Source organism: Hippopotamus amphibius, chromosome 11 (assembly GCF_030028045.1).
Source record: "Hippopotamus amphibius kiboko isolate mHipAmp2 chromosome 11, mHipAmp2.hap2, whole genome shotgun sequence".
Taxonomy (NCBI): domain Eukaryota; kingdom Metazoa; phylum Chordata; class Mammalia; order Artiodactyla; family Hippopotamidae; genus Hippopotamus; species Hippopotamus amphibius.
Genome location: NC_080196.1, coordinates 54,267,932 through 54,292,295, shown reverse-complemented (window position 1 = coordinate 54,292,295; position 24,364 = coordinate 54,267,932). Strand labels below are relative to the sequence as shown.

Here is a 24,364-nt window from a genome sequence, read left to right as displayed (position 1 = left end):
AGTTTTGATGATTGCATGCTTCCTCTCGGGACATTTCAGGAAACACTGGCTTAGAGAGAGTGTTGGGAGGAACATGATTACAGATTACACTCTCCTCCTCGATGTTAGAGGCATGGTGGGGTGGAGGGGCACAGGCGATACTGCCGTGGTCATGGTGAGGCCTCCTGTCCCCCTGCCAGGGCCTCCGTCTGCAGGAGCTCCTGAGGGCCCACTGCAGAGCAGCAGGGAATGGGTCACTTCCTACTCATTGGCTCCAGCGGGGAAGGGAATATATAAGGGCTAGTTTTAGAGGGAAAGGCAGAACTGAAAGAAGACGCCGTTTTCAATGTGGAGAACGTCGCCTATCAGGCTGGTGGGGAAGTGGAGTACTTAGTCCTGTGAGGCCATCAGACACTGGCGAAGTGTGGCAAGTGATGAGAACTGGAACAGTGATGTCAGGCTGCAAACTTGGTGCTTAAAATTTCCTCCTGTTGCCAGAGCCGTGTGGTTTTCTTGGGTGGTTTCTTAGAAATTCTCTTGTCCAGATCTGATGGTGGACACGTAAGACAGGCAGCTTCACTCAGTGTCAGGAACACTTACACGGGCTGGGTACACTGTTCAGGACTGGGTGGGTTCTGTAGTGGTGGTATGTGCTCTGAAGCTGCAGAAACTCTGCGGACTGCAAACACATGGCCCAGGTGCTGCAGGACACTGCTGCCCACCCCGGGTATCAGGAGGGCCTGTCCTGTGTTATACGAGGTATGTCTCCCCCACTGGGGATGCTTGGTGGGACACATGGTGCCTGTGGTGATGCTTCCCTCATGAGTAACACCTGTTTGCTTCTGCTGTGATGAACACACGCATTGGCCTTTATTACCAAGGCAGTGGAAACTTATCTGATGAGCCCTGTCTGCTTGGCTTGGAGGTCTCCAGACACACGGGGATGGGTTGTGTAGTCCCATTAGTTAAATACCACGCAGCCTTTGCCCTGAATTCTCTGCTCTTGCAGCAGCTCCTCTTCAGGTGCACTGTCATGGCCCTGCCCCATCCAGCCTTACAGGAGGCCGGGAAACTCCTCTCAGTGCTTCCCTAACGGCTGTGAAGTTGGGCACTGCTTGTTGGCAGTTTGGTGTGCTGGGTCCTCTCCCAGAGAGGGTGCTCACTCTTGTGCTCCACTGCCACCCAGAGTCCCCGTGTCACACTCTCAGACCAGTTGCTGTGGTGACATCAGCTCCAGGGGCCAACCTCAGACTGTACCATCTCATGCTGTATCCTTAGACATCTGCTGAAGTGTGTCCTTGGGCTTCTGTGATCAGACTGAGTTTTTCCTCCAGCACTGACCTGGCTAAATGAGTTCTGTTTCCAGAATTTGGCGTGGCTCACGTGGCAGCTTTCAGGTTGAATTTCACATTGTCTCAAGAGGCTGATTCAGGGATGATCTTTGAGCTCTTCTCTGCGAACCTTTGGTCTCTCTAAGGCAGTCACAGGGTCTTCTTCCTCCTGGGGTGGTGTGACATGTGGCGTGTGCTGCTCTCCTGCTTCCCTTAAACAAGAGAGGCAGCACAGTGGTTCAGTGGAAGGAAGTGCAGGTCCTGAGAGGGTGCGGGTGGGTCGGTGTCTGTGAACGCTCTGCCCGCCTCCTCTCTGCAGAGCTAAGCGGGCTTCTCCTCGATTTCATCATGGTGGGCACAGTCAGTCAGTACGGAGTCTCTGCCAGGGCACCAGTCACTAAGCAGCCCTGTTTGTGTGACGCACAGTGCACCTGTGTTAAATTAGCTGCTGGTCAGAGCCTCGAGGGCCCTGGTGTGGGCAGGGGCCTGTCAGGGCTCACAGCACGCGTCTCCCTCTCCCATGTCTGTCCCAGACCATGTGGACCTTTCTTTGGAAACATCTAAGAAGAACATTATTGGAGTGTTCAATCCACTACCACCCACCTCAAACAGGATATTGAGTTGTAATAAATGTGGAAAGTTTTCTTTTTCCTATAGGAGTATATTTTTCAGAAAATGAATATGAGCATACAAGACAAAGATACTTGATGAATGTTTAGGTATCTGCTATGTGTTTGATTAGAAAGCAGATGTAGAGCTGGCCTGGGGCTTCGTGCACAAAGGACACTTAGGAAACCTTTGTTCATGTGAGCGCCTGACATTGTGCACATGGTTCGTTTCTGTCGGAGGACCGACTATTTCATTGTTGGTCATTGTATTAGCTTTTCAGGTGCCGGTGGCCCTGTTCCAACACCTCCTGTCATGCAGAGGGTGCTTGGTGGGATGTCCTCTCTGGGCAGAATTTCGTTCTTGAGGCCTTGGGAAAGTTTGAGAAATACATATAAAAGGACTTAAAAAGTCAGGACTTTACAAGGGGGTACAAACCAAATGGCGAAGGATGGGAGAAAGGACCCTGTGTGGTTATTTTCTGGCAAAGAGATGTAAAACTTGGGTCAGTTTATTACAGTCTATTGCTGTTTTTAAAATTTGGTATTTCAAAATGAAAACATGAAGAAAAATTGAATATCAAGAGGCTCTTTTTCCTTTTAAAGGCAAGTTTCTTTTTTGTCATTTTTTTACTAAATGATAATAACAAAGTTATTCTACCACATTTCATACCAAATACCTCACCCACACATTTTCTTTACTTTTATATCCTTTCCCGTTTCTTTCTGTTATTAACTTCAGTTGACACAGAATGTTTGTGAGGTTAGATTTTTATCTATCAAGAACTTAAAAAATATCAAGACAGATCATGTGAGGAAGTATGAGGTGAACACTCTGTCGCATCTGGTTGGAGCTGGAGGAGGGAAGGTGGGCTGTGTGCTCCAGCCCTGCATCAGTTGTCTGCCCAGGTGCACTGTTTCTTTAGCATTGGTTTGAGACCAGTGTTTTGTACGTGGCCCCTCATTAAATGCACAATAATTCTAAGAGCAAGGTGTCATCATTGCTTCTTCTCTAACAGATGAGGAAACTGAGGCTCAGGGTTAAGTAACTGCTAGAGTTGCACATGGCCTAGGACAAGGTGCACCCAAGGCGGTCTGACGCCTCAGAGTCTGGCCTTTTGTCCTCTTGCCTGTTTGCATGGAAAGCTCTCCTTCTGGTGTGTTTTAAGTGATGGAAGGTTGGCCTTGCCTGTGCTCCAGACGCCGAGTCTGACCCTCCCACAAGGAGTGCCCTCCTGGTGTGTGTGCCCTGCGGCCAGCAGCGTCCTCGGGTCCCAGGCCCTTGGTGCTTTGTACAGCCGAGGTAGGGCAGAGGGAGTAGAGCGACAAGGGGGTCACCTGGCTGAAGCTCAGATGTGATTCAGTGCAGTATAACCAGCATTTATTGGGCACCTGCTGTATGCTAGTCCTCATGGTCAGTGCTCTGGATGCAGAGATTAGCAGAAAAGGTTTCTGTTAGAAACACCTCCACAGACAGAGATAGGAGAGTGCAGGCACCATGGGGACAGGAGCTGGGTTTCTTTTGCTCGCTGCTATCTCCCCCATACCTCAGATAGGACCATGCTAGAGTAGTGACCCCACAAGCAGCTGAACAAGAAGATGAAGCTTGTGTGATGTTCTTTAGGCCAGAGAGTGGGGAGGTCACAGGTGAGGCATTGGGGTGCAGGTGCTGGCCCAGCAGCCCTGATCGGTGATGGGGGCATGGGAGCGCATGCAGGGAGGGCGGAATCGTGGGCCCATGTTCCCTTCTGCTCTCAGCCCCCTTCCCTTGCTGCTCACACTTGTTTCTGCCACAGGGCCCCCTTTTCTTGGCCTGCCATGCCCATTGTAAGCTGGTTTTATCTGAAGAAAATTGGGGTAGGGGAGAGTGCTAGGTGCAGAGCCGGCCTGTGCCACTTACACCAAGCTGGGAGGAGTGACTTCTGCTTGGCCGACATCCACTGTTCAGGTGACCATGACATGCTCAGACTAGATCAGGGGACCTTCTGTCAGTGCACATCTGCTGGAGGACTCTGACTCTGCCCCAGGGTCCTGGACCTTCTGTACCTTCTCTCTCTTTTTTTTTTTTTTTAAGCTTTTTATTGGAATATAATTGCTTTACACTCTTGTACCAGCTTATGATGTACACCAAAGTGAATCAGCTGTATTTATACATATATCCCCATATCCCCTCTCTCCTGCAACTCCCCCCCACCCTCCCCATCCCGGCCCTCTAAGGCATCACTCATCATCGAGTTGATCTCCCTTTGTTATATGGCAACTTCCCACTAGCTATCTATTTTACAGTTGGTAGTATATATATGTCTGTGCTACTCTCTCACTTTGTCCCACTTCCCCTTTGCCCCCCGCCCCCCCAACCCTGTGTCCTCCAGTCCATTCTCTGCATCTGCATCCTTATTCTTGTCCTGTCACTGGGTTCATCAGTACCATTTTTTTTTTTTTTTTAGATTCCGTATATGTGAGTTAGCATACAATATTTGTCTTTCTCTTTCTGACTTACTTCACTCTGTATGACAGACTCTAGGCCTATCCACCTCACTACATATAGCTCAATTTCATTCCTTTTGATAGCTGAGTAATATTTCATTGTATATATATGCGACGTCTCCTTTATCCATTCATTTGTTGATGGGCATTTAGGTTGCGTCCATGTCCTGGCTATTGCAATAAACATTATGGTACATGTTTCTTTTTGGATTATGGTTTTCTCTGGGTGTATGCCCAGTAGTGGGATTACAGGATCATGGTAGTTCTATTTTTAGTTTTCTAAGGAACCTCCAAACTGTTTTCCATAGTGGCTGTACCAGCTTACATTCCCACCAACAGTGCAGGAGAGTTTCCTTTTCTCCACACCATCTCCAACATTTGTTGTTTCTAGATGTTTTGATGATGGCCATTCTGACTGGTGTGAGGTGATACCTCATTGTGGCTTTGACTTGCACTTCTCTGTTGATTAGTGATGTTGAGCATCTTTTCATGTGTTTGTTGGCCATCTGTATGTCTTCTTTGGAGAAATCTCTATTTAGGTCTTCCACCCATGTGTGGATTGGGTTATTTGCTTTTTTTGGTATTAAGATGCACGAGCTGCTTGTATATTTTGGAGGTTAACCCTTTGTTCGTTGCTTCATTGGCAAGTATTTTCTCACATTCTGAGGGTTACCTTCTTGTCTTGTTTATGGTTTCTTTTGCTGTGCAAAAGCTTTTAAGTTTCATTAGGTCCCATTTGTTTATTCTTGATTTTATTTCCATGATTCTAGGAGGTGGGTCAAAAAGGATCTTGCTTTGATGGATGTCATAGAGTGTTCTGCCTATGTTTTCCTCGGAGTTTTATAGTGTCTGGCCTTACATGTAGGTCTTTAATCCATTTGGAGTTTATTTTTGTGTATGATGTTAGGAAGTGTTCTAATTTCGTTCTTTTACATGTTGCTGTCCAATTTTCCCAGCACCACTTATTGAAGAGGCTGTCTTTTTTCCGTTGTATATTCGTGCCTCCTTTGTCAAAGATAAGGTGCCCATATGTGCTTGGGTTTACCTCTGAGTTCTCTGTTCTGTTCCATGGATCTTCCTTTCTGTTTTGTGCCAGTACCATACTCTCTTGATCACTGTGGCCTTGTAGTATAGTTTGAAGTCAGGAAGCTGAATTCCACCAACTCCATCTTTCCTTTCCTTCTCAATGCACCCTCTCTTTAGGGCTTGTTGGTGTCATGGGCGTGGCCCATTCTGGGCCTGGAAAAGTGGGGATTGTCTCAGGAGCCCCTGAGCTCCACAGGCAGGGGGTCCATGTGTGTACTGTGCCCCTTTCTCAGCTTCTTCCTTTGGCCAGTTTGTGTGTACAGGAGAGCCTGGAGCTTGGGCCCAGACTGACACCTGGTTCTAGTCCAGCTTTGCGCTCATCTTGAAGTCCCCTTGGTGTGTTCCCTCTCCTCCTTCCGCCTCCAGTCTCCTCCATAAAATGAAGAGGGGACGCGCAACCCCATGACCTCTCCTGCTCGTAGATGGTGTGAGGAGGTTGTGGTACCCGTACTGACTTTACTAAGGACAGTTTTCTTACTTAATTTTCTGGGGGAAATATTCTCCAGCTTGGTTTGGGTAGATCTCAGGCTGTAGATTCTTTAGGTTTTATCAAGTGTCAGATTTTTGAGGTGACAATTTAAAGGATGGTCTAACAGAATTGCCACCTTCCCTGTTTGCATCTTGTGTGCGTATTTCAAGAGCGTTTTAGACTTTGTACTTGCTTCCTTGAAGTGGTGGCCCAAGTACTTGGAACCCATTGAGCTGCCCAGGGCTCGATGGCTTTGAGGTTGTGTTATAAAAGCTGCAGATTGTTGTATACCGCAAATCATAGAAATTAAGAGCGGTGAGAAGGATCTGTACTGCCGTGCAGACAGCCCTTTGTCTGAGTTGTTCTCAGACTTGGTTTCTGTGCAGATTTTCTGTGCTTATTCGAAGTGTCCTTTTCTTGCACATCTGTCCCATCTCCCTTGATCAGAGACATGGCCACTGGGGCCTGCTTGAATTGGAAGGGACCTCGAGCTCCGCCCCCTCAAGGTGCACAAGGATGCAGTAGCCTGGCTGAGCCTGGCCCAGGGCAGGGCAGGGCAGGGGCGGCGGCTGCCATGAGGAAGTCCTAGACTGAGTGGCAATGCCCAGGTCTGCATATCTGTCCATATGGCGGAGGGCTCCAAGCTTGGGCCAGAAAGAGTCCCTCGGGTTTCTTGTCCCACTTTTATTCACCTCTGTCTTGCTCAGAGTCCATCGCCACTTTGACCTTAGGTGAACCAGCCAGTAGTTGAGTTTTTTCTGGTAAGCAGTGCGACACACTCTCAACATATTTGTTTCTGTTTTTTGAGTTCTGCAGCAGTGCCTTGGTTTGTTGAGGTTGGGACCATCCCTTCACCTCTCCGTACTCCTTCCTCTGAGGGTCGAGCAGTACCTGTCCTTAGACAGGCGGAGCCTCTGCAGCCAGGAGCCTGTGGCTGCTCAGTCTGGCCATCACCCTAGTGGCCATCACCCAGGTACCGACATGCTGGCAAGGCAGCCTGTCCACGGTGTGAGGAAATCAGAAATGAAACTGCGGTGTTGATTTTTTGTGCACTACACTTATACTAGTGTTACTAGATTTGGAGAAAAGGTTGTTTGACTTCTCTGTTGAGTTTGGCCTCTGTGCCTGGTGTGTGACCCTGCGTTTCCTGAATCATGTGTCTTTCCACAGTGAACTTTCACGATAGGTGTCATCTGTGGAATGCAGTTCTTTTCACTCCCCCAGTAATTCTAGGGAGACTGCGTTTTGTATGAATTTTTGTGAACAAGTGGTAAAGCAAACATATTCCACAACTTATTTGGTTAGGTTTCATGGGTGTTCATGTTTTTAAAAAAGTCCATTCCTGTGGGAATGTTTTTCCATTCTGTGTGCTCTATTTCCTTAGTAACTGTTGCTCTGTTATGGGAGGGACTTAACGACATTTTTCAAGTGCAATATTGAATTAATTTATTTCCTGGTTAGTCCTGCCCATCTTCCCATTGTAAATAGAATGTGTGTGTGTGTGTGTGTGTGTCTGTATGTCCGTGTGTCCATGACAGGATGATGGTAGTGTTCTTGCTGTACAGGGGCTCTTGAATGGATTCAGGGTTTCCACTGTTCCTCTTTTTCCTCGTAGATTTTCCTGATTTGAACATTACCACGGTTAAGGCACTTCGGTTTAGGAAACCACCTGAGATTCAGAAGTAGCGTGGGAAAAGCAGTGGCTGGAGGGGCAAGAGACCAGGCGTTAGTCCCAATTCCTGAGCACTCATTTGGGGCTAAGTCACGGAACCTCTGTGGCTTGAGGAGATTTAGAGCAGTGACCTCCACAGGCCTGTGCTGGGTACCTTGCTGTGAAGGGTGAGTGTGGGGGGAGTCATCACTTCTTATCCCCATCTCACCTTGACTAGTGGCATGGTAGCAAAAGCCCTGCCAGTTCATAGGCTCAGAGGCAGAGGTGTGAACAGCCTCTCAGTCCAGAGATGGTGTCCATCAGCACGGCTCGGGGTGGTGGGTTGGTTTGCAGGGTCTGCTGAGCCTCTCTGTGCACCTCTTCCAGACACCAGCGTCCTTGGTCTGCTCATCCATCTTTCAGTAGACTCGTCCTTCTGATGTCTACTGGGCTCCAGGCAATGCCATAGGTGCTCAAGGGAAAAGTCCCTGTGGCACTTACAGCCCAGCAGAGAGATGGCGCTGAGCAATCAGGACCCCTGCATGCAGCCACAACTGTGGCCGGGGCGAGGGAGCCAGGTTACCAGGCTGTGCATTTAGCCTCGGGGTGGGCGAGGGTCCACCTCTGAGACTAGAAGGTAAGCAGAGCCTGCCAGGGGGGAAGGTAGGCAGGACAGCGATGTGTTCAGCTCTTCTGCCTTTTCCTGATTCTTGGTTGAGTGGCGAGCTGTGAAAGCAGATGTGTGTGCCTCTGCTGACTCTGGGTCCTGATCGCCCGCCTGTTCCCCAGCCTGTTGGGTCGTCTGTACTTTCCTCATGAGCAGGGCTGGGCGCCTGGTCTCATTCCGTTTGGTTGGTTCCTCACTGAACAGAACAGACTCCAGGTTCTGGGGACCCACTCCTTTTGTGTGTGTGTTTCTAGAAAGGGTATCTTATCTGTGTTGTTAGGGTTAGGAAGAAAATGAAACAGTTTCACTTTCACTTGAAAGTTGCATATAAGGAGACTCCAAGTGTATGTAGGACTATGCATGTCATCAGTTAGTGAGGATAATTGACGTAAATTTTGGCCCTTCAGTCTGTGTTGGGGACCGCACATGTCATGCCCTAAACATCCAGGCCGAACCCGTGCCTAAGCTTTACACACCTGTCGCCATCCCTTTCTTTTAGAAGTAAAGTTAAGCATTGGTGAGCATGACAAAGACAGTAAGAGAAAAAAATGAAGTTTGTTGTTTCTTCTGTTTCTGTCCACATCAGCCTCAGTCTTTCCCATAGCCATTTGAAATGTATAGCTTGGTTTTTTAAAAACCTGTGGTAGCATACCTTTTGCAATGAAACAAGATAATTAAGCAAAAGTCGTCAATAAAACAACAAAAACATCAGCACACCTTAGTTTGTCTTTGAGTTCAGAAAAAGAGAACAAATACAGTCTAGTAAGCTTTTATTTATATCTGGCAATTCCATTCCCTAAAGTAGGTAACTGCAATGTACGTGGTCCTTAACTGTAAACATTGGTGTAGGATTTTGGGATGCTGACAGCTGTCTGTATTGGTCATTTGATACGGAATGTTTAAAGTTAGAGAAAGAACTTCCCTGGTGGCGCAGTGGTTTGGAATCCGCCTGCCAATGCAGGGGACACGGCTTCAATCCCTGGTCTAGGAAGATCCCACATGCCACAGAGCAACTAAGCCACTAAGCCCCTGTGCCACAACTGCTGAGCCCGCGCGCCTTAGAGCTTGTACTCCACAACAAGAGAAGCCACTGCACTGAGAAGCCTGTGCACTGCAACAAAGAGTAGCCCCTGCTTGCCACAACTAGAGAAAAGCCTGCACGCAGCAACGAAGACCCAAACACAGCCAATAATAATAATAATAATTTTAAAAATACATATATATAAAAAGAACCACCATTTACATTAATGATTTTTAGTTAAATTTTTTACCTATTCATTAAACTTGAAGACTCCTACTGGACTATACTTTATTAATTGAGATTGATACTGCAGGTACATGAAGGCAATGCAGTTGAATTTCTTTCTTAATGTAATTAAGGTGCTTCATTAATACATTAGGTCTTGCTTCCAGTTAGTCTGTATTAGTGATGTTTTACTTTATCTTATATTTACAGCAAAAGGGTTTTAACTGGGGGTTCCTTTCTGTTATGTGTTGTTTTGTGAAACTTTATTCTTTTCTCTAGTTTGATGGTGAAAAAAAGGAATAAAGTTACATTTTCTAAAAAATTATGTGTAAATTGATTAGAATGAAGTGATAATGGAAAAAAGGTTCCTGTTCTTCAATACCAGAGATTCATATTTGGGGTTCTGTTTTAAAAGTCTGGTCCTTTGGGCTTCTGGCATTCTTGTTGTTAATGTTGCTTCTTGTATAGTATAACAACATTAAAATATCTGATAAGTATTTGTAAAATACTTTTATTATTATGGGATATGTAATATATATGGAACAGTTTATATTGATAGATTAAATTTGTGTTTGCTTCCTATTCTTAAAAAAAATATTATCACTGGCCTTTGTTTTCCCCCTTAAGAGTCACTTAAAAAAATTATTTATTTGGCTGTGCCAGGTCTTAGTTGTGGCACAGGGGTGTGTGGGATCTTTAGTTGCGGCATGTGGGATTTAGTTCTCTGACCAAGGATCGAACCTGGGCCCCCTGCATTGGGAGCATGGAGTCTTAGCCACTGGACCACCAGGGAAGTCCCAAGAGTCACTTTTTAAAACAGCTCAACCCAAGTCCTTTCTGGCATGTTCACAGCAGTGGGCATGAACCTCAGACACCACTTCTGAGACCTTGGGAACCTGCTTAGGAAATGGGTTTCTCCTTCAGGCGTCTGTGGCCTAGGGTAGTCTGGGGAGGACATTTGAACGCATATGACCTTTGTAACTATTCCTACAGTGGCTCTGAGCAGCTGTCCCTGTCTTGTTCTGGGTGCAGGAGCCCCTACCCCCCAGCCCCTTCAAGGGCAGCAGGAAAGGTGCCACAGCTGCCCCACTGCCCACACAGTGTGGTCATGGGCATGGCTCTGGGGGCTTCTTGTTTTTCTTTTTTGGCCTCTGTGGTTCTACTGAATTTCATGTTTTGCAGGTCATTAGGAAAATGATCTCTTTCTTTTTAATTTCAGCAAGGGGAGAGGCAAAGCACAGAGAGCTGCAGATCAGACCCTCCTGAGCCCCCCGGAGCAGCTGAGACCCCTGGAGAATGCTGGCTCCCAGGTGGCTGGGGGGGTCCTTCCTCTGAGGTGGGAAGGCCGGTGTCTGTGGGACAGCTTCCTCGCTCCTGGGCCCACCATGGCCTCCACTCTTTGGCTGGACGGCTGATGTGACTGGTGCCCTGTGTGTGTGCACTGCTGGACTGGGTGCCGTCCCAGGTACCACCTGCTCTCAGGGGCTGGGAGCAGGGCAGGTTGGTGTTAGATGCTACCAGAAACCCAACAGGCAGAGTGATGACTTCCTGCAAGTTGAGATGGAGGTGACCTGAGACCTCCTGGACATTCCTGGTGACGGCACAGCTGACGAGTTGGAGCACAGGCCTGCTGGGGAGCAGTATGCAGGAAGCTGGCTTTCAGGCCACAGATGCTTTCACAGGTGAGAATCCTCCACACTTAACTGAAAACTTTATTCCAGCTCCTAGTCAATAGGTAATAAGATACCAAACAACTGTATGAAATGAATGTACCTCTTCATTTTGGAACTGAAGGCCACACAGCGTCAAGGGGTTCAGGCTGCCATGATGCCTGGTTTTGGCAAAACTATGGCATGTTCTCCTTTGTAGAGAGGAATTTGGAACAGCGTCAGACATTTTACGATTCTGCTTTGTTGAGTGCACACAGGGTCTGGCGAGCCGCTGTTCCCTGAAAAAAACCCATCCCTTGCAGAGCGGTGTATTGGAGTGTCTGTCTGTCCAGAGCTGGGAAGACTCAGAGGGAATAGTTACAGCCAGTGAGTAACCTCTTCCTCCTCCGAGTCTTTAGTTTTCTTCCTGAGATGCGCTTGTGTGCCAATGCTGGTGGGGTGGCGACTGAGCGCTGACCTTCTCCTGTAAAGGACTTGTGGAGAAGCCCCACGTCACTCTTCCGCATGGATTTGCTCCCCCCACCCCTGCCCCATCTGGTTTGCGCCCTTTGCAGGGAACCACTCTGGCTGGTGCCCAGAGCCTGGGCCTGAGCCACAGGGCTTTTGAATTTGGGTCCTGGTTCTTTGTCTGATTCACTTAACATCCCAGGAAGTCACTAATCCTTCTGGGCCTCTGGCTCCTCATTTATGAAATGGGGGCCATGAAATTGAAGGACCTTGTGGAATCCAGGGAAAACAGTTTTACATAAAAAGAGGTTGTTTTATTTATTTTTTTAAAGGAAGGATGGTAGGAAAATTGCAAGCAGTGACTGTATTCTCTGGCTCTGTGAGTCCTAAAAGTTGGCAGGTTTTCCAGTTGTGTGTAACAGGTTGTCAGGGTGCCTGGAGACAGCGTGGGGCTCTGCTTCCCACAGTCAGCAGTGCCTTTCCTGCTCCCCTTTCTGGTTTGACAGTGAACGTGATTACGTGCAGCTCTCATGGGAGAACGAGGGCTGGAGGAGCCAGGCATGTGTAACAGGGGAGCCAGGGCCCAGGAAGATGTGAGACGGCTGCTTCAGAAGAGCACGCAGGGAGGACCAGAGGCCAGCTGGGGAGGGTCTGGAGAGCACGCCTCAGCTGTCTGTCCTGGGAGCTGCTTCTTCCTGGAAGGCCCCCCCAGCCCCACAGTCCCTGCCACCGTGGGTCAGGGGCTTGCGTGGCCATGGCTGGAAGGGCCGAGGTGGTCCCGGGGTGCCACTGCCAGGAGAGTTGTCTGTGCAGCCGTGGAAGGCAGCTCGTAAAGCAGCTCTGAGAGGAAGAGGGAAGAAGAAAAGGAAGAGAGGGTGGGACAGAAAGAACCTGAGGAGGGGCACTCAACTCAGAGTGCAAAATGTAGGCAAGCCTGTCCCCACGCCCCCCAGGGGTGAAGAGCATCCCCTGCCTGGCTCCCGAGGCTCCCACCTCACGGCTGGTTTCTCCTGGGCAGTCGGCTCCTCTACCCCTAGGGCAGGGAAGGCCCCCGCCCATCAGGGCCTTGGGGCAGTAGGCGCTGAATAACGGAAAGCCCTGGACTCTGCCCGGAGAACTGGGGGTGGTTAGGATAGGGCCTGCCCCGTTAGTTCAGGCCTGGGTAAATGGTCGCTGTTGTGACTGTTCCTGCCCCAGTTGTGGGCTGTACACACGGCCCTCTGTCACCTCCCCACACACTTGCCCTGAGCCACCCTCTTGGAGCGCCTCCCCAGCTCTTATTTTCTTATCTGCTTTTAACTCATAGTTTTCCCAAGAACTCTGTTTCTTCACAAACTTGGCCTTGTCCCAGCTGCATCAGCCTGCCTGAATAATAATCATACTTCTGGCAGTAGTGAAACGGTAACCATGGCTGACCTAATGCTCTAGCTGTGTTGCCCCTGTCCGTCTTCACCGCAGCTCTGAGGCCGGTGTTGGTGTGCTGGTGTCACTGTGCAGGGGGCACACTCACAGTGGCCAGGAATTAGAATGAGCCAGTGGCCTTTCAAACCTTCTAGTGGTATGTGCGACCTCGGCTGCACTTGGGGGTCACGTGGGGAGCCTTACCGCTGCCTTGTTCTCATTCTTAGAGATGGGGAGTTAACTGGTCTTTGTGCACCAAGTCCTACTAAGTCAGGACTGCATCCGCAGCAAGAGCCCAGGTGCTCAGGGCACAAGAAAGTCTGGGAAGCACCGGGAGCACTGTAGGGCAGGTGTCAGAGTCAAGGGGTGGGTTGGAGAGTCAGTTCTTGAAAAAAGAAACCCACTTGTCCTATTCCTTCAACAGGAATGATCGAATTAACTAATCTGCCCATTCTTCAGAAAGCTATCAAGTGTTGGCTCTTAGTTATCAGAGCTGGGCACACCAGGACAGTGGTTTTAGCTTGCTAATAGCTCTCGGAAATAACAGGTGGTAAAAGGAAGAGTACCGGCCTTCTCTGGAGGTGGGTCCCTGGGGACTCAGCTCACGGATTTGTTCTCTGCCTGCTCTTCATCGTTCTTTGTCCACATAGTTGGCAACAGTTACTTACCATGAAGGATGAAGGGACTGAACCTGCATCCCTGTCCTGTGGGCTGGTTGAGCTTTGGTCTCAGATGGAGGTGAGCAGGGGGCTTCCCCTCCTCTAATTTGCTGTTCCTGTGTTTTTTGACTTTAGTCTTTCTTATCCCAGGGCAACTGCAGACTATCGTCTTATTTGCTGGAACTGAAGGTGCTAATGAAAAAAGTCTTGCCTTAGATATCTTAAACGGTAAAGGGGTTAAGGCATTTTTCCTTGGCTTAAGTCTTATTTTTGCTAGGTAAAAGTCACTATACAGTTAACCATACGTCCACTGAAAAGAATTTGTCACTTTATACTTTATGATTCTCTTGGCAGTGCGGGTGGGAGGGGCTCTAGATTTCCTAGGCTGTAAGAAGAGCTTAGGGGCTGCAGTCTCGCTGGGAGGGAGACTTAGAGACCTGTGTGAAGTGGTGTTTGCACGACAAGCCCATGCTTGTTTGGAGCATGTGAAATTACCTTGAAGGTGGTAGAAGCTGGGAAATCCCCTCCCTCATGTACTGCTGGCTGCCTGCCTGCCCACGTGGTTAGAAGTCCCCTCTATGCCTTGCTTCCTGTGTGCATGCAGGTGTACCCATATGGATACGTACTGCAAATTCAACTTCCTAATTATGATTTCCTTTGGCTAATCCTTGCATACCTGAATTTTTACATTGTTTTAAATTTTCTCAGCACATATAATTTAGAAATGATTTTAATCACTTAGGTACTATTTTTTTTTTTTAACAAACACCACTTTTTCCTTTTACAAGTAATGTGTGCTCATTTTAAGTAAATTTGGAAAGCACAGAAAAGTTAAATGAGGACAAATACTTGCCCATACACAGTCCTGCTGTATGAAGCTTTCTGTTGTTAACATTTTGGTTGTGTCCTTTCAGTCTTTCATGTGCGAGTTTCTTCTTGCAGAACTGTGTTCATATATATATTCAATTTTATAATCTACTCATTCCCTTTTAACTATATTATGAGCATTTTCATTATAAGTTTGATTTTGAATTGTTGCATAATATTCTTTTATGTAAGTGTACTTGAGTTACAAAGTTTTGCTCTTATTGTTGGATATTACAGTTTTGGACAGCTTTCATCCTGATAAATAACGCTTTGGTGAACACCTTTGTGTAAAAAGCTCTTGTATATATTGGGCTATTGCCTTCAGATAAACTCCCAGAAGCAGAATTATTAGGTCAAAGATGTGAACTTTATTAAGGTGTGTGACTGAATTTCTGAAGGGATTGGTTGGTCCTAGCTTCTGAGGCTGGCTGAGCTGAGATCCCCAGGTGCCTGTCTTCAGCGGCTGCAGCCTGTCTTGAGTCACATGTGTTAATGACTGTAGCACGCCCCCTTCAGGAGGGGCTCCTGAGCATCTCGAGGCCTGACAACAGTGCTGCTGTTTCTTTTTTTTTTTTTTATTAAAAGCTTATTTTATTGTAAGCATTTACTTTTTTTTTTAAGCTCTTTTTTTGGAATATAATTGCTTTACACTGTTGTGCCATTTTTCTTCTGTACACCAAAGTGAATCAGCTGTATTTATACACATGTCCCCATATGCCCTCCCCCCGTGACTCCCTCCCACCCTCCCTATCCCAGCCCTCTAAGTCATCACCCATCATTGAGTGGATCTCCCTATGTTATGCAGCAACTTCCCACTAGCTATCTGTTTTACATTTGGTAGTGTACCTATGTTAGTGCTACTCTCTCACTTCATCCCAGCTTTCTCTTTGCCCCCCTCTCCCCGCCCACCCCGTGTCCTCAAGTCCATTCTCTACATCTCCATCTTTATTCTTGTCCTATCACTGGGTTCATCAGAACCATTTTTTTTTAGATTCCATATGTAGCATACGGTATTTGTTTTTCTCTTTCTGGCTTACTTCGCTCTGTATGACAATCTCTAGGTCCATCCACCTCACTACAAATAACTCAATTTCATTCCTTTTTATGGTTGAATAATATCCCATTGAATATATGTGCCACATCTTCTTTATCCATTCATCTGTTGATGGGCATTTAGGTTTCTTCCATGTCCTGGCTATTGTAAATAGTGCTGCAGTGAACATTGTGATACATGTTTCTTTTTGGATTTCGGGCAGGTGAGACAGCAGGTGTCCTGGGGTTTCTGCTTTGGTTCCTCCCGCTGGGCTTTGATTCACGCAGGCAGTGATATAAGGGGATAGACTCCTGTGACAGCAAACCTATAGTGCTTCTGGGCAGAGAGACACGGAAATCCTGCCAAGGGGGAGGGGGGTTGGGGGGGGGTGGGGCGGGGGTGGGTGGGGCGGGGGTGGCATCCCAGCCATGGGAGATTTCCTCTGAGGTTCACCATACTCAGGTGAGTGGGAAGCATCCTGCCTGGGTTGTCATGTAAAGCTGATGCGGGTTTGAGGCTCTGCTCCTCCCTGCCCCCAGGGCCGCTCGGTTAACCTTCTGAGGCTCTGAATCTTTCAGTTCAGTGCAGAAAGACATTCAGCCTTGGATAACTGGGTAAATGAACCAGACTTCTGTAGAGTTTACAAGGCTTTCTTGTGAAAAGGATAACCAGACCTAGTTGTTAAATAAATTAAGGTAATTTTGCTCCTAAAGGAGGAAGATGAGAGTGGATCTCAGTCTTCAGGCATCTGAAAGAGCTATTCTGTGGATGTTGCTGACCAGGTTTTCTTAGCCCCTAATAAGCAGAATGCAAGGAACACTTGAATTGAGCTGTTGGGATGCCTGTCCCACCCCCACCCCCCACTGGGGGGATTTTCTCACACCAGCAGGAGCTCAAGACCCTGCGCAGGATGGATGTGGCTGCTTTGGTGGCCTGAACAGGTCTGTACTGTTCCAGGTGTGGAGCAGCCCTAAGGGATCCTGACCACCTGATTCCCAGCACCTGGACCTTCAGCTCATTACTCAGCCCTTCAAGGCTGCCTGGGCGCTTATTAGCCCATGCTCTCCAAAACTGCCTGGAGGAAGCTAGTTTTAGGAGATATTTAGAGCTGTTTTCAATAAAAGGGGTTGATGAATTGATGGCCAAATTCTAGAAGGAAAATTGATTTATTTACTGCATAAAGAGACTACAGTATGAAAGTATGAAGGTCCCAAATGGGCATCCGGTGGGCAGCATTTCCCAAGTGACAACACCTCGAAGCCTTTTTAGAAAGAAAACCATGGAGGAGCAGCTCCCCACAGCACATGGTTCTCCTGTGTCTGCCGTGGCGGGGCCTGTTTAGGGAACTCTTGCCAGAAGCGTGTAGGTGCTGCCAGTGAAGAGAGGACCGAGGCAGCTTTTCTGCCTCCATTCACCCCTCTCTGAGCTCCTCCTGTGTTCTTGAAAGTGCAGCTTTAATTACACCTGCTCTTGCCCCCAAACTTTCTGTGGCTTCTTCTTGCTTCCTAGAGTGTATACTCCTCAGCCCATAGTTCAAAGCTCCCTGGTGATGTCTTTCTTCATTCTCTTGCTGCGACTGAAGTTCTGGACAAACTGGACCCCTTGTCTGTCTGCAGATGGGCTGGATAGAGGAGGTACGGGGACCAGGTTGCCAGAGAGCACATGTTAGATTCAGACACGCGGGATCGTGGGTGCCCGGGGAGCACTTGGGGGCCAGGTCAGGGCCTCTCCTTGCCTTTGCAGAGGAGGCTCCAGTGGGGAGGAAGCTCCGGTGGGGAGCAGTGCGGCTGTGGGATGGAAATGAAGCCTCTCCCTGGGCCGGAGGGAGAGAAAAGACCAGATTCTGGTAGGGACCGGGACCCTCCTGCCCAACATCTACCTCACATCCAGGAGCTCATTGGCGAACAGGCAGGTGGTCAGGCCTGGAGCAGGGGAAAGAATTCTGTAGCAGTGCCCTGAGTGTCGTGCAAGCCCAGGCAATCCCTGGCTGACTCTAAAGATAGCAGAGAGCTGCCTTTGTTTCTGGGGCCCACCCCTGCCATGGCCTCCGTAGTCTGTTAGGAAAAGTTCAACCAACAGGGACCTGAGCCCTGGGGACTCCTCAGGTCTGTACCGTGGTTTGGAACAGCTAAGAAGAGGTTCCGTGTGTGGCCGTGTGTGTTGGAGACAACCCATTAGCCCCTCTGGAGAGTGATGACCTGGGCCAGCTCTTCCCTTTGCCCCCTCCTCACTGGTGCCCACTCCTCTCAGCCTCCAGTGACTCCAGCTGTGTAGACAGAACCACTATAGAGGTGATTCATGGGGATTCAGCAACATGACAACATGGGGTGTGGCAGTCAGGCAGTGTGGGGTAGGGGGAATCCTTTTTCTTTCTCTAGCGTATTTTTTCCTGAAATATTTGGATTATGTTTGAAATATTTTCAAATGGTGTTTATGGAAAGAAAGGCACACGTGTATGTTGTCCAGTCATTTGTTAGAACATGTGGACTTTTGTTTCTTTCCCAGCACCTGTGCCTCGTGGGTGCTGTCCTACTGGCCTTCTGCCTGGTTCTAGGGAGCTGTTGGCCATGGGCCCCAGAAACCAGCTACACCAGAGTGGTCAGCAGCACAGGCACGCAGGCCGGGAAGGCAGTCAGAACTGGGCCATCTGAGGGCAGCTTGAGCCCAGCAGATCACCTCAGTGCCCATTCCTGGTCTCCAGCCGCTGGACCGTAAATCCACCCTGCCAGCTTGATCGTTCTTTCTGTTTTTCTCTTTTCTTTCTTCTGTGCTTTAGTTAGCAAGAGTTTGTGACTGTTGCTTGTAGCTATTACTAAGCTTCTTATAATATTTTTCCTCGTAATATTCTGAAAGTTTATGTATAGTGAGCTCCTTGTCCTTGGACTCTGGATGCTGAATCCAAAGATACCCCTGACTGTGGGACTTGAGCATCTGCAGGTTTCGATGTTGACGAGAGTCCTGGAGCCAATCCCACGCAGGTGTGGAGGGGCGGCTGTATATGGATTCTTAGCTACAAAGAGGACATTGAGCTTGGTGGACAGAAAAACATTACTGGGTTTTCCAGCATAGAAGTAATGGTGAGAGGATACCGCATAGGTTTTTGTTGCTGTTGTTTTATACCAGAAACTCTGTTCTAGCACCATCCCCAAACCTAACCTAACTCTGATAAACTCTGTCCACAGGTGCAACATTTTGGACTCTGAAATGAGGGGAATTTAAGAAAAGACAAAGATTGATAAGCAGTGAAAAGAATAGTTAAAGAAGAAAGAAGAGAGTGAAAATGATAAGGAGAGTATGAATCAGTAATGTTGAGGGCAGATTGCACCCACCAGAAGTGCCTGTCAGGTGGGACAGCTTCAGCTCGGCTGAGGGGGACATGCCCTTTCTCCTTTTCTCCTCACCACAAGCCTGTAGTGGTATAGTGTAAAATGTGTAGACAGTACATATTTTAACTCTCTCCCTCCCCCCTCTCTCTCTATATATACAAACACACATACATATACACACTATATATATAAAATGTCTGGAAAGCCAGTTAACACATAACTAAATGAACACTTAGGTTGCTTCCATGTCCTGACTATTGTAAATAGTGCTGCAGTGAACATTGGGGTGCATGTATCTTTTCAAATTAGTGTTTTCATTTTTTTCTGGGTGAATACCCACGAGTGGAATTGCTGGGCCATATGATAGTTCTATTTTTAACTTTCTGAGGAAACTCCATACTGTTTCCTACAGTGGCTGCACCAGTTTACTTTCCCCCTTTTCTCCATATCCTTGCCAACACATTTCTTTTTCATGGTAGCCATTCTGACAGGTGTGAGGTGGTATCTCATTATAGTTTTGGTTTGCATTTCCCTGATGATTAGTGATGTTGAGCATCTTTTAATGTGCCTCTTGGCCATCTGTATGTCTTCTTTGGAAAAACGTGTATTCAGTTCTGTCCATTTTTTAAAAATCTGACTCTTTCTATTGAATTGTATGAGTTCTTTATATAGTTTAGGTATTAGTTCCTTATCAGATAAATGACTTACAATTATTTTCTCCCATCCTGTAGATTGCCTTTTCATTCTGTTGATGGTTTCCTTTGCTGTGCAGAAACTTTTTAGTTTGATGTAGTCCCACTTAATTTGTTTTTGGTTTTGTTGCTTTTGTTTTTGGTATTAGATCTAAAAAAATCATTGTCAAGACTTGTCAAGGGACTTACTGCCTGTTTTCTTCTAGGAGTTTTGTGGTTTCAGGTTTTGCATTCAAGTCTTTAATTCACTTTGATTTTTATGTATGGTTTAAGGTAGTGGTCCAGTTTCATGATTTTGCATGTGGATATCCAATTTTCCTAACATCATTTATTTAGATTATCATTTCCCCATTGTGTATTCTTGGTTCTATTGTTGTAAATTAATTGATCATGTATGTGTAGGTTTATTTTGGGGCTCTCTGTTCTGTTCCTTTGATCTGTGTGTTTGTTTTTACGTCAATAGATACCACATTGTTTTAAGTACTGAATCTTTGTAATATAGTTTGAAACCAAGGAGTGTGATGCCTCCAGCATTGTTCTTTTTAAGACTGCTTTGATTGTTTAGTGTTTCTTATCCACCTATATGGTTGGTCATGTTAATTCTTATAAAACCAGGATGTAAAGCCCACCAGTGAGATGGTGGCTAGATTCTTGGCCGCCTTCTCAGGAGTCTCACTGTAAGAAGAAAGAGCTCTCATGGAAGAAAGAGCTCTTTCCATCCACTCTCCAACCATAACATACACATACCTCATTTATGACCTTTTTCCACGAGGCATCTAAAACTTTGATATCCAAATCAGTGATATTCTAAGTAATAGTCATCTTAAGTCATGCTGTATGTGTGTATGTGTGTGTGTGCGTATATATATATTTTTTTGCTTTAGAGAGAGTTAGGACAGCAGTATGCTTAAGCACACGTGGCCTCTGATCCAGACTAGCAAGATTCAAATCCTAGCTCTACCATAGCAGCCTGTGTGGCATTGGGTGAGTAACTTAAACTCTCTGTGCTTCACTTTTCTCACCTACAACATGAAAATAATGATAATAGCATTACTTTCGAGGGTTGTCTGGAAAATGCGTGAGTTTATGCAGGTAAACACATGTCAGACATACAGTACATATGTGATGAATAGTTACAAGGATGCCACTGTTACTCAACACATGACTCTATGGCAGCGGGCAGTTGTTAGCCATAGACTCATCTCATTTACACAGCTTGGCCCCCAGATGAATTTTTGCTGCCTCTGAATACCTCAACCCACTGTCAGTGGAGTTTGCCCATGGGATCTGAGGACATTTCCAGAAGAGCTGTTTGAAAGGGTTTAGAATGGTAGAGGCAATATTGAAATTCATGGTGTAAACTTGTGAATATATGCCTCTCTAGTTCATTTGCTAAGCAAACCTCTGATCTTGGATACTCCTTGTAAGTTGAACTTAATATTGTCACACAATTAATTGTCCTGAATGCGGTCAATGAAAATGGATTCCCCCTACACTGAGAATCTTTATTACATATTTGTCATTTAAATACATTTTTGCTATAGTTTATAGTAAGGCAGAAATGTAATTGAAACATACGTGCTGGTAAGCAGTTTAGATTCTATATCTTTCCTGTTATTCTTCTTCCTTTCGTCCTACTTGATCTGCAAAACATTCCTGGGTCGCAAAGCCCATTAGTGCAGTGGTTGTGTCATTGATTTTTACTGAATTTCATGCAGGCACCAAGCTAGGCACTGGGAATGTAAATGTTTCCTGTGATAAAAACGCTGCATAGTTTACTTGGATGGCAGGCTTCACCTGGGAGCACGCTGTGTCCTATATGTTTATGCAGTTAGGTTGTTCTTAACTGTGGAGAGAGAGAGGGAAGCCTGCACGACCTGGTGATTTTATTTCTGCATATTAAAAACGTGCCAGGATGGCTTTTATGTACTTCCCTACCTCCCTTTAAGATCCTACAGGCCTTCAGGAATTTCTGTTTGCAGCAGGAATTTGGGCTTGGGTCAAAGTCCAGAGGTTTGAATTTCGGGTTGCACCCCCAGAAAGCTGGAACTGGGCCCTTGGTGTGGAGCCCAGACTTGTTGGCACCAGGTGAGTCCCTGTGTTTATATAGCCTCATTCACTTAAGGCAAGACTCTTAAGTGTTATAACAGGGAAGGAGACCCTCCAAGACTGTGAGAAGAGTTTTTACGATGGGAGCCTGTGGCTGGAAATGAATCAGGTGCTAACAAGCGCAGTTGTGTTTGTCTGTATTTTTATAAGTGGATCAGGATTGAGACTATATGTGGGAGCAGATCTTTCTTCTCTCGTAGATTCTCTGAAAACACTTTGACCAGGAGGAAGCCCTACTTTTGGCTGAGGGATGATGGAGGAATGGCTGTGGCTTACTTATGGGTCTGCAATGTGAGGCTCACTCTTAGTTTTATCCATTTAACACATGTTTATTGAGCACTTGCTGTATACCAGGCACTGTAGTTGGTACTGAGGATACAAGGTGAACAAGACAGAGAAAGCCCCTGCATTCAAGGATTTTACCAGTTGGCCAGGGAGACAGATAAGTAAACAAGCAAATCATGTGACTTCAGGCAGCAGTCAATCTTACAGAAAATCAAGTGGGGAAGGAGATGAGAGATGGTGGGGAGTGACTGTTACTGAAGGGGTGACCAGGGAAGGCCTCCCCAAGGAAAAGGGAAAGGAGGAGTTCTGGGCGGAGAGCTTAGGACACTGTCCTCTTCAAATCTGGGTGAGGATCTGTGGATTTTGGCTAGCACTGATATTTGTTTAGTACATTTAAATTATGTCCTGTTTTGAATCATTGCTGTTTAAAAATTGTCCATCTCTCAAACACTGAGTTCACTAGAGGGACTTATATATTCAGGGTCAGTTCTTGGCTGTCAGTTTCTGTATTTTCTGACACTTTGCACGCACACTGCTCAGGTGTGCTGCTACAAGTGTGAGAGGAACAACCGCAGGTCGAGGCTCAGCACAGTCTCCTCGTCAGTCCCTCAGACATGGGCACAAAGACACTCCTTGAGGGCCGGACAGACACTGCGCTCAGGCCCAGCACCCCCAGCTTTGTTCCTTGGGGGCAGGGGTGTCATTTGGGCCAGGTAGGTGGAGAACAGGATCTGCTTCCAGCCCTGGTTCTCTTCCAAACCGGGCCTCTCAGCCAACCACAAGGCTGTTTCATTACACCTCCTTGCAGACGCCATCCCACTGGCAAGTAGCACCACGAGTTCATACTGGAGTGTGATGCTCTTGGGCTGCTGGACTGACTTCACAGGCAGTTTCCAAGGTAGTTTGTCCTTATCTGGGGAAACGACATAATAAACTAGTGATGGGAGTCAGCACCAGTGGCACTTTGCCAAATCTGTTTTTAATTTTGCCATGCTTTGTCTCGTTCCACTTAAAATGAGAACATCTGATGCACTTTTCATGATATTTTCAGGATTAAATACTGCCTTTTAAAGAGACATGACCCAAAAATATTCTTTGTCCTCTTCCAACTCTTCTCTCGAGGCTTTTGGCTTTCGGTTCTTTTTGCTTCAAACGTGAGTTTCTTTATTTCTTTGAAGAAGTCGCTACAGCTTGTTGCCCTTTCTTCAAAACCAATGCTGCTGCTCTGGTTATAGGACCCTGCTAATGTGACCTGAATTCATGCTTTCATATAAACACCCATTTCTAGAAGCTCATGGCTTAGCAATGGTAATTGCCCAATAGCTAAATCTTGAATTATAAGATTTTTATCTCCAGTAACTTGAACAATTTTAATAATCTAGATGTGTTTCCAAAACAGTTTCTGGCATTGCAGGGATTTTTCTTCATTAAAAAGGAGTTTATAAAAAATTTTAAACTCTCTGATTTTTTTTTTATTTTTATTGGCCATGTTGGGTCTTTTTTTTTTTTTTTTTTTTTTTGCTGTGCGCGGGCTTTCTTTAGTTGTGGTGAGTGGGGGCTACTCTTCATTGTGGTGCATGGGCTCCTAATTGCCGTGGCTTCTCTTGTTGTGGAGCACGGGCTCTAGGCGCATGGGCTTCAGTAGTTACAGCACATGGGCTCAATAGTTGTGGCTCACAGGCTCTAAAGTGCAGGCTCAGTTGTTGTGGCGCATGGGCTTAGTTGCTCCGCGGCATGTGGGATCTTCCTAGAGCAGGGATCAAATCCGTGTCCCTGCATTGGCAGGCGGATTCTTAACCAATGCGCCACCTAGGAAGCCCCAAAGTCTCTGATTTTTAAGTGAAAAACACTATAACTTTGGAATGCCAAATCTGGGTGTATTTTTGTGAGCAGGAGTCATAAAAGTTCTCATTTATGTAAATATAGACAGCAGTTAGCACATATAATGAATGAATGAAACACCAAATATTTGTTATGATTGGGGAACTCTTGCATAATTTGAATTCCTAATTGGTGATCCCAAAGCATGTTGATGAATGAATAGCATCAACCAGGCAGGAACTCTCTAATGGCTGCGTCTCCAGGCTTTCTTCAAGCCCTTGGGCAAAGATGATTAAAAAAACATGCTTATCAAATTTGCAGATGACAGGAGGCTAAAAGGAATTGCTGTCGTTGGTGACAGAATTGAAATTTAGAAACATAGCAATATTAAAATATCATGAACCAGTCCCAGAATAACACACGATTAAATAATAATGGTACATCCTTATGATGAAATTCCCTGCAGCTGTTACAAAGGATGTTTGAGAAGAGTATATCATATCCTGGGGAAATGTTTATATTTTTAAGCCAAA

General features: G+C 46.6%; 1 protein-coding gene across 14 annotated transcripts in view; it reads left to right on the top strand.

Moving 5' to 3' along the window:
• The window catches only part of LDLRAD4 (low density lipoprotein receptor class A domain containing 4), a 291,731-nt gene that overhangs the window by 120,923 nt on the left and 146,444 nt on the right, over window positions 1–24,364 (top strand). For 13 of the 14 annotated variants that reach the window (XM_057698964.1, XM_057698962.1, XM_057698959.1 and 10 more), the window contains one exon: window positions 10,741–11,203. The exons of the other annotated variant lie outside the window; for it this stretch is intronic. In XM_057698964.1, coding sequence (XP_057554947.1) covers window positions 11,164–11,203 — 40 coding nt within the window. In that variant the 5' untranslated portion in view covers window positions 10,741–11,163. The remainder of the gene's footprint in view (window positions 1–10,740; window positions 11,204–24,364) is intronic. 14 annotated transcript variants of the gene reach the window in all.